Source organism: Vipera ursinii (assembly GCF_947247035.1).
Source record: "Vipera ursinii genome assembly, chromosome: 2".
Lineage (NCBI taxonomy): Eukaryota > Metazoa > Chordata > Lepidosauria > Squamata > Viperidae > Vipera > Vipera ursinii.
The window spans coordinates 127,074,274-127,088,698 of record NC_139513.1 but is presented as its reverse complement, the minus strand read 5'-3'; the positions used below and the strand labels follow the sequence as shown (position 1 = coordinate 127,088,698).

The following is a 14,425-nucleotide window of genomic DNA, read 5'->3' as shown; positions in this document are numbered from 1 at the left end:
AATTATCCAGCTAAAGGAGCAAGAAATACTTCCCCAGAGGAAAATCAGATGTCATGAAATCTTCAAGGAGAGCAACTGATGGATGCTCCAGAATCAGAAGGATAAATGCTCTAGAAGATAAGTGGACAATCTTCTCATCTCACCCTATCTTTTGGAGAGGTTGAAAGTGTATACCTCGTGATGGGCGTTTTCAATAACATGCACTTCACATTTGCTGGTTTTCTACATGGGTGTGATATTCTGAAAGCTGCAATGAACAATTCTGATTTGAATCCCCAGGAGAACTATAGATGCCAGAAACAAAGGGAAAGCTACATTTCAACTGATTTATAGCTTATATTTCTCAACACATTACATACATAATTTGCAGTACTGATGCATAATGACATTAAAAAAAACCCCACTATAAACAGAAAGTTTGCTTCTTGCACTAGCCAATAAAGAAGATGGAGCTATAATTTACTTTTACCTGTGATTTATTTATAGTATTTCATTAATAACACAAATATTCTAAAGGTTTTTCGGTAGATTTCAGTTTAAATAACCTCAGCCTATACGCAAATATACATTTCAAATGACTGGATGCTTTTGACAAAAATCACAATTACTTTCTTCTGGAAATGTCTATGGGGATTCTCAATCATTCAGGTCACAGTTGTCTCAAAGGTGCTTTTTCAAAAGCAATCTGGACTTTTATTATTTTTTTTAGGAAGAAGCAGAAAATTTTCACTTCTCATACAAGAAACTTCATCAGTTGTGACTGGATGTTGGGGGTTGGAAAGATTAGTAGCATGGGGGGAAATGGAAGAATTATATTTCTTGCAGCCATCTGGTTGTTAGCACTTTCTCTGAGAGTTGTTGAGGCCATTGGGAGTTTATCTGTGCCCTCTGTCTCATAAATCTTATATCTTCAGCTTCTGCCCATCTTACAAAATGAGACCCCATGTTAACAGCTACACCAAGGGACTTTGGTCACTAGCAGACATTACACAGCTGCATGGCTGCTGCTAAAAGCTCAGCCTTTTGTCTTTTCTTCTTTTCTTTCTCCCCAGGAAATATTTGATAATTTAAAAATTGAGACAACTTTGCCAATGAATGATGTGAATTTCTGGCCCTGCTTTGTTTCACTGACTGACACTTTAGGCAGCCAATACGCAGTACAGCAATGTAATGGCACAGCAAATCAAGCAAAAAATAAGGAAGATACTGTTTTCAGCAATAATGATTTACACACTTCTTATAATTTTTTTTTGCTCCAACTGAAGTTGAAGTATTCAGTAGGTGAAATACTGAAAGCACTAGAGCTTACTTTTGCTGTCTCAGTGGTTGATTAAATGCCAGAGATACAGTCAAAGCTTGCCTCAGGCAAATGATGTAAAAGGGTAATATATTGGAAAACAGGATTGTGCAGTCTAGTCTGACTGCCCTTCAAATTCAAGTTAGGTTATACCCTCAGGTAAGGAAAAATATGTCCAATACCAGAGTTGAAGTACGTTTCACCTTATGGTCCCATAATCTGTGAAGTACACTATCTTGTCATTTGCTTTAGATGGCAAAATACCTCGGGGCTGTAATAAATGTAGGCAATTGCTATCTTCTGCTTGTTCAAACTGAGGCGGATGATAGCAATTGCTTAACTTCACTTTATTTTCTACCACAAACCATTCAAAATACTCAATATTTATGCAGTCAGTTTCTTGCTCAGGAAGTCAAATTCAACTTCCATATTTTTAAAATTTGTTCCCAATATCTTGAACAGATTAGCTCTTTTCCTCTACTATCCTTGAAATCCGTCTTTTTAAATGAAGGCGTTATTAAACAAGCAGACCAATGGTAATGGAGATGAATGTTTAAGACTTATTTAAAGCTTCTCTCTCTAAATTTTGGAGAATTAGGAACAATGCTAGTTAATTTCCTTCCATTTGAGGTTACACTTTATAGCAAAATTAGCAAAAATAAACCTGTTGTCAGAATCCATTTATATCACATTTCATAAATGTATAGGTAGAACATTGTGCTTATTCTAGGGATTCTGCCATCTCTCCGAGGGGGGGGGAGAGGATGGTTACTTAGATTGAAATAGGCTATCTTCAAACAACAGGGAAACGTTTGATCTGGGGGAGGGAGGGGGAGAGACAGATCTGGATCGCATCTTCATTTACAACTGAAAAGGAAGAAGCAATAACAATAAAAACAAGGAGAGTTCCCTTTCCCACGGAAGGGCCTGACACCTAAGTAAATGATGGGAGCCTGACCAAATGGATGAGGGGAGGGGGCTGAAATGGGAATGCTTTATATAGGATTGAAATGTAACTTTGTTAGATTCCGTCTTGTATTGCCACAATCGATTCCATCCTAGTAAACATTTTCCTTTTGGACTAAACTTGCATCCAAGAGTTCATATTTCCTAACATGTGGATTGAGGTGGGTCCTGACACCTGTCATAAATGTTGCAGCTATATCGTATAAACTATGCATATATCTACTAGTTAGTAGTATGCAGGTAACTCTCTAAATTACAGATTTAGCTTGCACAGAAAACTGAGAGCATGCTTTAAGTAAAAATGAGTGTTGGTTATGTTTGTGACATACTGTACTGGACAAAATGTACAAATATTAATTGGCCATTTCATTATTATTAGCTGGGAATGCTGCAGAGGGTGCAGACATAGCTAAGTCTGATAACCTGTTTATATATTTTTGGGGGGAAAACCAAAATGTTATATCCTCTTATTAACCAAAGCCATGATGGAAAGCTGAATTCAATATCTATGGACCCATCTGATGACAACCATGGCATATGGAAGTCTAAGACTTGGAATCTAAGAGAAGTAAATGGTGGGCAGTCCTCTAGAAAATGGTGTGCTGATCAATGGGGCAATTTTTTCTCCTGCTGACAAAGAACTGACTTTGCTGCCAAAGCTGGTTCGTTGGTAGGGCACTCCCCAGATTTGAACAGTAACTAGGAATGACCTATGATGACTCTAGGGCGACCATGCACTTGCCTGGGAAGAGAAATCTAGACAATTGCAATTCTCAGTAAGAGTGGCTGGAGTATTGAATCTTCATCTTTTCTTGTCATTTTTTTTTTGCATGCTTCAGTTTTGACATCACGTTTTGATTTTTTCTTTTGTTTTTGACTTAACCTTTAATTGCTAATAGTCTCGCTGGGTGCTGACTTATCTTGTAGCCCTTCACTGGATTATAAATGTGATTTTTTTCTCTTTTTTACTGTTTTACTTTGGGAGTTATGAAACACTTTGCTTTTGCCACATGGAAGATGATGGCTGAAGATTTTCCCCTTGGTGGTGAAAGTGATATGATTTGATTTACATTTACATCAGATTTCTATTGCAAGGATTTTATATTTCACTAGTTTTTAAAAAGAACTTGGCTGTTTTATTTTACTTTTGTATATGTCTCTGAACTTGTCTATCTCTTTTTAAAGAGACTGAAACCTTTCTTTTATTCACGTTCTATTGTGGGAAATATTACCTCAATTTTCATGTGATCGTTTTGTTATGGAACATTTACTTCTTTTGTCCTTGAGAAGAATTGCCTATGTTTTGTTGAGCAAGTCCAGCCATAAGAGAGATTTAGACTATATTGAAAATGAAAACAATAATAAAATAAGGATTTGAATATTATAAATCATATATTCCTTACAATATCCATAGCAAGAGATACAAAAATGATGAGAGCTAGATCAACTTAATGACAAAGCCTTCTTGGAAACCTTTGGAAAAAAATGTTTTTCAATTTACAAGCTCTGAGTGAAAATTTAGATAAATGGGTTAATAGATTAACAAGAGTTATGTATCAAGTTAAGAATGACACTCAGATACAGCTAACAGCAATTAAATCAAACTTGCAATTGGGTGGATTGGAAGTTTATTTATTTATTTATTTATTAGATTTATATACTGCCCTTCTCCCGAGGGACTCAGGGTGGTGTACAGGGCAACAAAGTTAATTTGTTGTTGGTAGACTAGGAGAAGAAGTTTTGTTTAAGAATTGCAGGCTCATTGGAGAAGGCTGAAAGAGGCATGAATTCAAAACAGTTAGAATTACAGATGAACTGGAGTTTGTTAAGAAAATTGATGGTGATTGTGGAATAGACTTATTATATTCAACCAGAAGACAACTGTCAAGAGATGCTGTGTTTCAATTTGCAGGAAGACTTTTTGAACAACAAGTGCTGTGGAGATATTTATAACAGAGATCTATGACTTTGGGGAATGAAATGTAATTATAAGGAAAAATCCCAGTCATAACTTTAAGGGAAAGTTTTATTATTAAGAATCAATTGAGGATATTTGATCCTAGGTGGATCAGAGAGAATGATTGCCATGGGTTATAACAGATTAGAAAGTGTTGTGGACTTTCTGTGTTAAATAGATTGTTAACAGAGGGTTTGTAGTTTAGCTTTGCTGTTAAATTTACTTGCTATTTTTTGTTTTTTACAGTAGATAGATGGTAGGTCAAATTGATTGGGTAAACAGAGATGTAAATTTCACAAATTGTAGACCTGTTTCACAAGGGGAGAGAAAACTACTATTGTTGAAATATGTTTATCAGCATTCAAACAGAGGGGATAAACTATGTGTATGGGGGGGGGGGGTTTGTGCATTTTTTTCTTTCCCTGTTTAGTTTTGCTTTGTTATTGTTTCATTGGGAATTTGTATTTTAACTTTGGAAATTTTTTTAAAAAGAAGTATTTGGTAAATACTCTGAATTAATAAAAGCAACGATGGAAAAATGTTATGTGATCTGTCTGCAGGGGAACGATATAACAGATATGAATGAAGGTGGTCTGATCTTATGGAGCATGCAGAGAAGTGAATGCAGAGGTTGAATTATGTATGAAGGAGTTAAAAGATATAGATTTCACAAAATATGAACCACTGATCTAAATTGTTGTGGTGAATACAAAAATATGAACCAACAGATTGGCAGTAATTGCATGTTATACTCCAGTACACTGTAATCATGGAAGTATCAGATGAGTTTGAAGAAACAATTTGCAACATACATAATGGATGCAAACTGGAATGGGAAAAAGATATTCTACTGGATGACGTGAATAGATAAATAAGAGGAGGGATTACAGTAAAAGTGATTAAACCATATAGGAAGTCCTCATGTAACCACCACAATTGGCACTAGTAACTTGGTCCCTTAAGCACTGCAACTGCTAAGCAGAAAATGACATGACTGGGATAGGTTTACCTTTTTTTTTTCCAGAATGCTAAGCGAAATGTCAAGATTGCTAAGTCAAACTCGTGTGACTGTGACTGACAATTTTATTTCTGCCTTCTCTATTAACCCTGCTTTTCAGAAGCCACTTATAAAGCGCCTGAATGGTAATAACATGACTGCGGGAAACTGTGACAGTCATAAGTGAAGGATTGGCTGCAAAATGTTTTTTCCCTACATTGTTGTACCTTTAAATGATAGCTAAATGAGGTAATTCATAAATGAAGACTACCTATATCAGCTTGAAGAATGCAAAATGACCATACGTTCATTGTAAATGTTTCATATGTTAAAAATAAAGATTAAATGATGCAGAGAAAATGTATGGTAGAACTAAAAACAAATTTGGGAACTAGGCTAAGAAAGATGTCTTCATCAGAGTGAATTGAATTAAAAAAATAAGATAACAATTAGTTGAGTTGAAACTGAAATGAAGGAATGCTGGAAAGACTGTTTTAGAAATTTCAGTGGGAATGGCAGTAGCATGTCAAAGCATAGACGTGAACGGGAGGGAGGAGGGAAGAAAGGAGAGGAGAGGGTCAAGAGAAAAAAGGGACAAGTTACTTGACAGTTTAGATCAGACATGTCAAACACAAGGCCCGGGGGCCGGATCTGGCCCACGAAGTGGTTTCATGTGGCCCACGAAGCCATCTTGGAAGCAGTGAGGGAACAGCCCCCACTGCCTTGGCCCTGGCCTAGAGACCCTCCTCCTGCCAGAGACCCTCAGACCTGTCCCACTCCTGCCCAGGCCCCCATAGGCACCCTTCATGCAAACGTTGTAGAGCTGGCCATGCCCACCCAGTAGGCCATATGCACTCTAGCCACACCCACCCATTAGGCCACGCCCACCCTGGCCATACCCACCTGGCCCCTTGAGGGCAACCGCAATGCTGATGCGGCCCTCAATGAAATTGAGTTTGACACCCCTGGTTTAGATCCTAACCAGCAACTTGGCTCAGATGGAAAGAAACCTGGGAAGAAGCATTTCAAATCATTCAGCGAGGATGCATCCTTGCCAATGAGTGTGGAAATTTCTTCTAGTATGAAAGATTCTGTATTTACCCCAGAATTCCAATAAAGATACTTTAGAGCGTTCTGTATAATTCTTGCTTCCAAGATTTTGCCGGGCTAGCTGTTGCTTGATAATAGAAATGAAACAAGTGCTGTACAAGTGTGTTAGTGTCCAAGAAGAAACTGAAGTCATTTGTGCTATGCAAATGTTGAAAAATAGTAAAGCTGCAGGTGTAACCATGATGTAGGATGGATGTGTAGCATGTCGGGTGATTTGTCTAACATGGCTATTGTATCACTTCCTGATACAAAGAGGGAAATGAGAAGCATCAATGCCAAAACAACAGTGGGACTGCTTTGTTAAACATCCCTGCTTGTCAGAATTCTGATTAAATATACATGAACTTTAGATTGGCTTGAATCTAGGCAAAGGGCATGCAGATTTGCTCTTCAGCTGGTCACTGAGAAATATAGAAATGTAGGAAAGGAAGTGTAGGAAATATTTGTTGATTTAAAGAAAGTGTATGATTAAGTTAACACACTTGAATACAGAAATGAAGGTTGACTGCTGAATGTAAGAATGGTATATATTAGAAATAAATCTTACATGAGAATAAATACTTAGGAAATGGTTCAACATTGAATAGAAAGTAAGACAGGGATATAGGTGTCCGTGAGCCTGTTTAATAGATATAAGGGATGCTTAGGGTAATGTTGAAGTGTGTTGATGGGGGATGTGAATATATGCGTATTTTTCTATGCAGTTGTTTTGTGACTGACAGACCCTAACGATCTGCAGTTAATGTATAATGTATCGAGGAATACAGATCTGAAAATTGATGTATTAAAATGCAAGGTAGTTATGTTTAACAGAGAAACAATTTGATAAGAAGAGTGAAAAACTAGGGCAAGCAGATGAATTTGTGTACTTTGGTAGAATGTTTAATAAAGACGGGAAAATGGATGGAGAAATGTTAAGTTGTACAAATGCTGTGAGGATAGTGGATAATATGTTGCCTGTGGTAATGAACAAACACTGAATAAAAGCAAAACTGACTGCATATAAGACTGCGCTTCTGTCCACATTGCTATTTGAAACTAATAGCTGGGTATGTCAAGTAAGACATAAAAGTAGACTGAATGCAATAGGAATAGGGCATTCAGGGGCATCCATGGGGATGGGGCAGGGTGGAATAAATTCTAATGTAACTTTTTTTTTAATTTGAAAGGCATATAACTTGACCCAACCTTTTTCCAAGCAAAAAATGATTTTTTTTCCTGCACTTATAATTTAAAAGGTTTTACTCAGAGTTACATTTTTAATCATACATATGCAAAAAAACAAATCTATTTTTATTGTTCCCTATTTTTCCTGTATCAGGTATGGAGTGTACGTGCAATTTTTAAAATAGGAAAAAAATTACTAAGATTAAGCATAAAATTCAAGGAAATGCTGAGATTATAGTAAAAATATTATACCAAGGCTCACCCCTTGGTTGAAACAGGTTAAGTAAAAGAAAGCAACAGACCAACAATTCAGCAGAGACAATGGCATTAATGGTTTTCTCATGGCTCATGATAATTGTCAAGATCCATCATCACTTCCATTCTTTTTATGGTTTGAGTAACTGAGTTTCGTATGTTGAGTAACATTTACGGAAAATATGATTCTGAGTCAGAAAGAAATCATCTGATCACACACTATTCTTGTGATACCAGGTAATGATTCAGAAAGAAAGTGTGAAACCTCTGAGTTTACCTAAATGGAATATGCAGGCAGCACTTTCACACTTTATAAATGATTCAATAATTTTTGAAGAATCAGGATCCCATTTATAATTATCTACCAATATTAAAGGTGAAATAGCACATTTTATATCAGTATTTTTTATGCAAATGTAACTGAAAAAGTACTTTGCACTCTAGGGTTTCCTGCTTGAGCAGGGGGTTGGACTAGATGACCTCCAAGGTCCCTTCCAACAACAACTTCTTCTTCTTCTTCTTCTTCTTCTTCTTCTTCTTCTTCTTCTTCTTCTTCTTCTTCTTCTTCTTCTTCTTCTTCTTCTTATTATTATTATTATTATTATTATTATTATTATTATTATTATTATTATTATTATGTGTAAAATTACAAATAGCGAACTCCTTACCTAACCTCCAAATTCTTACTTAAGGTAGTAAAGCCACTCCAAAATAATCATTCTGATTATAATCTTCTAATAACATAGAAGATTTAAGTTGCTGTAACTTGAACATTTGCTTTCAGTATTGTATATGAGGTTCTGATATACTAATATTTAAAAGTTTATAAACTCTTTTGAATTTCAGTATTTCCAAATAATCTAAAGTATGATCTATTCTCCTTATAAGTCCTAAACCTAGATAAAGAAAGAGAATCCGATTAAACAAATGAGTGAAAAGCATTAGATGTGTTCATTTAAATGATCCAAAGGTGCATATCTGCGTGTAGCAAAAGGATGTGAACCTCTGGGATTACCAATTCATTTGAATGGGAAGTTAAAGTCAGGGTTATCCATCAACGGGATGAAAATCAAGTGGGAGTATGCCTTATTTAAAGAACAGAATTCTGGATATTCACTATCAAAGTCTAATCTTCACAAAATAGGTTTGTGGAAGTATATCATGGGCTCAAACAAAGGAGATTATTGAGGACCTCTAACAAGCAGTTGTTGATGTTCACTTGATAAAAAGTTACAAAATTGTTTTCAAAGAGTTTGGACTCTAGCAACCCACTATCAGGGAGATGTCTACAAATGGCAGCAATTCAACACCATTGTTATCCTCCCCAAGAGTAGTCAATCAATCAACATCACATCAAAAGGAAAGCATGTAGTACTCTGAGAAGTCTTAAAGAAGCCCAGGATAACATATAAGACAGAAAAGAAATATTCTTTATTGGCCAAGTGTGATTGGACACACAAGGTATTTGTCTCCAGTACATAAGCTCTCAGTGTACATACAAACAACTAAGTGGTAAATAACACATCATAAATCATAAGATACAATCATAAATCATATGATACAAACAAGAAGTGATAAATCACTAGATAAGACCTCTATTGCATAAGGAAATTTCAACGTTCATGAGACCACTATTAAAAGAACACTGAACAATAGTGTGCATAATAGAGCTTCAAGGAGAAAGCTACAACTCCCCAAAAAGAACATTGTGCCCATACAGTCTGCTTATCCACATGGATAAGCCAGAAGGCTATTGGAAGAATGATGAATGAGATCAAAATAGAATATTCTGGCTTGAGTGAAAAGTATTATATGTGGTGAAAGGCAAACACACTGCATTCCAGCACAAGAATCCCATCTGTGCAATGTGGCAGTGGCAGTATTATGGTTTAGGCCTGCTTTACTGCTCTAGACCAGGACAGCTTGTCATCATTGATGGAACTATGAATTCTGAATTGTACCAGTAAACTCTGTAGGAAAATGTTAAGGCATCTGTCTATGAACTGAAGCTAAAGATAAAGAGGATCATGCAGCAAGACAACAATCCAAAATACACAAGTCTTACAACCAAAAAATAGTTAAAACAGAAGAAAGTTTATGTTTTGGAATGGCCAAGTCAAAATCCTGACCTTTATCTTATAGAAAAGTTATGGAAGGGCTTGATCTGGGAGGTTCATGAGGAAGCCAACCAACATCCCTCAGCTAAAGTTGTTCTATAAGAAGGAATGGACTAAGTTCTTTCAAGTCAATGTGCAAGATTCATTACAGTATCAGTTATTGGAAATATTTAGTAGAAGTTATTGCTGCCCACCAGTTACTGAAAGCAAACATTCACATATTTTTACCACACACAAATATGTAGCTTTGGATCATTTTCCTCAATAAATAAATAAACAAACAAATATACTGGCAGTCCTCGAGTTGTGACTGCAATTGGGATCAGGATTGCTGTCACTAAGCACAATAGTTGTAAAGCATGATATCACATGGCCACATTCCTTAGTGACAGCAATCCAGAAAGTCCCCTGTTGTCATAACCCCAAGATGTGTTGTTAAGCAGAAAGCAGAGAGGTTTTTATCTCTCGCTTCCTTAATAGATAGCCTTATTACTTCAAATTCCTTTTTAAAAAAGAAATTTATTTTTTTCAATAAACTTTTCCTGTTACTTAACTAGCTTATTCAAAACATTTCTGTAACATTTCACAGCCCAATTCTCTTAATCCCAACCAATTAAGCTTTTATCTAAAATGTACAGAATGTGCTCAGGTAAAAAAAGATCTTGAGGACAGGCACTACAGCTTCTCTGAAAAATGTAGTGTATTCATATAACATTGTGCTGCACCATATGGTATTTCTGATTTGTGAAAAGGCAGCCTACTTTAATTTCCAGCATACTAAGCGGTGAGCAAACCCAAATATCCAGATACAATACAAATGTAATAAACAAAAGTATAAAAAAAAGCCAAGAAGGTGAAAATATACTTAGAGACAGTCTCCCAGATGATTACCTCAAATTCTTCTAATTTAGATCTACAGAGAAATGTCTGGGCAACTGAGGCTTCCAAGTCAACATCTTTATCAGACCTATAGGCAAGTCTCAGAAATCATGCACTATGCACTCAGATGGCAAGCGAGTCACTTACCATCTAAGCGCAATCTTGATTGGTGTGGTAAGGCAGGATGTGAACAGGTCAGCTGGTAAGTCAGGGATCATTGGTAGCAACTCAGTAGCTTCACATGCTGCTAGTTGAATGCAATTTTTCATTGAAGGAGGCAAGGGCATCTGAGCAAGTGGATGGTTGGGGTTAATTGCAGCCACCTTCACAGGAGATAGAAAAGCCAGCAGTTAAATCCCCTAATGATTAGCTAGCAATACCTAGAAAATAATAAAATATTTAATTTTCAAGAAGTCAATGATTTGAAAAACCTATTCATCAACCATGTTGATACTCACTCATTCCTATGAGTAAATTGTTCAATATTATATGTAACTACTCATCCAGAATGTCCTGGAGTTCTTTTAGTTATTATTATCCATCTTTGGTCTGTTTTGACTTAAATCTCAGTGTAATCTTTCACTATTGTATACATTACTATACATAAATTATTTCCTGAACATTATTAGGAAAGAATTATATTATTTGCAAGTGCTTAGCAAACAACAGTACCAGAACCCAATAGTTCAACATCTATATCTGATCAATAGCATTTCTCTTTAAAATAAGTTACTCATTTTTGTTCAGGATTTCTACTTTTGAAATTCTGACTGCAAGCAAAAGCATTTGCTATAACTTACAGAGATTTGAATACTGCCTCCAAATCCTGACTACAAAAGCAAGAGATGTTAACTCACTAGAGGTTAGGGTTCATTCATATTTACAAGATTTATTATAAATTCCAATCAAGAGAGGGAGGGAGGGAGGGAGGGAGGAAGGAAGGAAGGAAGGAAGGAAGGAAGGAAGGAAGGAAGGAAGGAAGGAAGGAAGGAAGGAAGGAAGGAAGGATAATGATGCAACAAGGCAAATTCCTATTTATCCCAGTGCAAGGCAGACTTTATGTGAAGGGCAGGTGAAATAGAGTATCTGTCACTTATATATTGTAATGCTGGTTGTATGTTAAATATAGGGATCATTATTTATCTCCATTCCTTGATGACATGAAGAACTGGAATGCTGGAAATAAATTGAATTTCCTTCTACAAGGTACCAATCAGTTTGTGACACAGTGAGTTGCTATTTTTGCAATTAAGGCAGCAAGGCTAAGGGGGAAAGAAAGAGTAGACTCTGTCTGAGATGACAAATTACAATATATAATACCCATATTTCCTAAGATCTGACAAGATGTAGTCCCTACCCTGCTTCATTAACCATTTGAAGTATTATCTTAGAAATATGTTAACATTATTATTGTTTATATCTTATTTAAATTATGCCTGTAGTTTATTTGTTTTAGATTTTAATAATCTCTCATTTTAAGTGATAAACGTATGTACAGTAGTACCTTGGTATTCAACTGTTTTTGAAACTCATCTGATTTGGTATTCAAAGCATTTCGATGCAAAAATTTTGTCCCAATACTCATTATTTGTTTGGTACTCAACACACAAGCTAGAACTTGTCAGTGTCGGCTGCCTTGTGACTCACTGCATTATTCCTTATGGGAAAAAATTGTTTGGTACTCATTGCATCTCCCAGAACCAATTAACAATGAGTACCAAATGTACCACTGTATATTGTTGTCACTTATAGTGTACTTGAAATGTCATCATTTTGTCATCAACTGAAGATGACAAAATTCTGTATGATATAATGTTAAATATCTTTCTGCAAAACTGAATATATATATATATATATATATATATATATATATATATATATATATATATATATATTCATTTTACATGCAGTTATCTAGAGATTCCATTTTAGAAAATAACATGGCAGATGCAGAAGTTTAGATATCCTTTCATGCAGTAATTTATAACATCTTCTATAGCAGAAATAATAGCCTTAGAGGCTTTATTCTTGCTTTGGGGATTTTCCCCACTTAAGGATTAATTGGAATATAACATTTGACCAATTTAATTGGTCTTACTTCAGCATATTCATGAAATATAACTGTTTTCCTCAGGGAACATTTTAATTTAATTAATTTATTGAGATTTTTATACCGCCCTTCTCCCAAAGGGACTCAGGGCGGTTCACAGGGCATAAATATAAACACCAATACAAACATTAAAAAATAATTAAATTAATGCCCAAGTTAAAACCAGAATACTAAAACAAACCAATAAAAAACCCAAGTACCCCCATCAGGCCAGACCCGCTAGTTCAAATAAATGGGTCTTCAACCCGCGACGGAAGGATCGGAGGTCTGATGCCATCCGGAGCTCGACCGGCAGTTGATTCCATAACGCCGGAGCACCCACAGAGAAGGCCCTCCCCCTGGGGGCCACCAGTCGACATTCCTTGACAGGAGGCACCCTGAGGAGGCCCTCTCTGTGGGCGCGCACAGGGCGGAGGGGAGTCGACGCCGGCAGCAGGTGGTCCTCGAGGTATCGCGGACCCATGCCATGTAGGGACTTAAAGATCATAACCAAAACCTTGAACCTTACCCGGAAGACAACTGGCAACCAATGCAGCTCACGGAGCAAAGGTGTAACATGGGAGTACCGGGAAACTCCCAAGACAACTCTCGCGGCCGCATTCTGTACCAGTTGGAGCCTCCGAGTAGTCTTCAAGGGAAGTCCCATGTAGAGAGCGTTACAGTAGTCTAGGCGAGAGGTCACGAGCGCATGAGTGACCGTACACAAGGCCTCCCGATCCAGATAGGGCCGCAACTGGCGCACCAGGCGAACCTGGGCAAAAGCCCCCCTAGTCACGGCCACTATGTGATCCTCCAAAGTGAGTCGTGAATCTAGGAGGACTCCCAAGTTGCGAGCCCTATCCACAGGGGGTAAAAGCTCACCCCCCATAGAAAGAGGTGGAACATCCCAGGTGTCTCGGGAAGCCGGAATGTACAGCCACTCAGTCTTGTCAGGGTTGAGTTGAAGTCTGTTCCTCCCCATCCAGACCCGAACCGCCTCCAGGCAACGGGACATCACAGCGAGGGCATCACTGGGGTGGTTTGGGGTCGAAATAAAAAGTTGGGTATCATCAGCATATTGATGATACCCAACTCCAAAACCACGAATGATCTCACCCAGCGGCTTCATATAGATGTTGAACAGGAGAGGCGAGAGGACCGACCCCTGAGGAACTCCACAAGCGAGAGTCCTAGGGGTCGACCTCTGCCCCCCTGCCAACACCGACTGCGAGCGTCCCAGGAGATAGGAGGAGAACCACTGAAAAACCGTGCCTCCCACTCCCAATCCCCTGAGACGCTGCAGCAGGATACCATGGTCGATGGTATCAAAAGCCGCCGAGAGGTCTAATAGGACTAGGACAGAGGAATACCCCCTATCCCGAGCCCTCCAGAGATCATTCACCAGAGCGACCAATGCCGTCTCCGTGCTGTGCCCGGGCCTGAAACCCGATTGGTAAGGGTCCAGATAATCCGCTTCATCCAGGACCAGAGGGAGCTGATGCGCCACCACACTCTCAACAACCTTCGCAAGAAAGCGAAGGTTGGAGACTGGACGGAAGTTGTTCAATACAGCTGGGTCCAAGGCAGGCTT

General features: G+C 37.6%; 1 protein-coding gene across 1 annotated transcript in view; it reads right to left on the bottom strand.

Moving 5' to 3' along the window:
• The window catches only part of RPTOR (regulatory associated protein of MTOR complex 1), a 438,767-nt gene that overhangs the window by 257,302 nt on the left and 167,040 nt on the right, over positions 1 to 14,425 (bottom strand). The window contains exon 6 of the mRNA XM_083354435.1: positions 10,893 to 11,068. Within this exon, the coding sequence (XP_083210561.1) occupies positions 10,893 to 11,068 (176 nt within the window). The remainder of the gene's footprint in view (positions 1 to 10,892; positions 11,069 to 14,425) is intronic.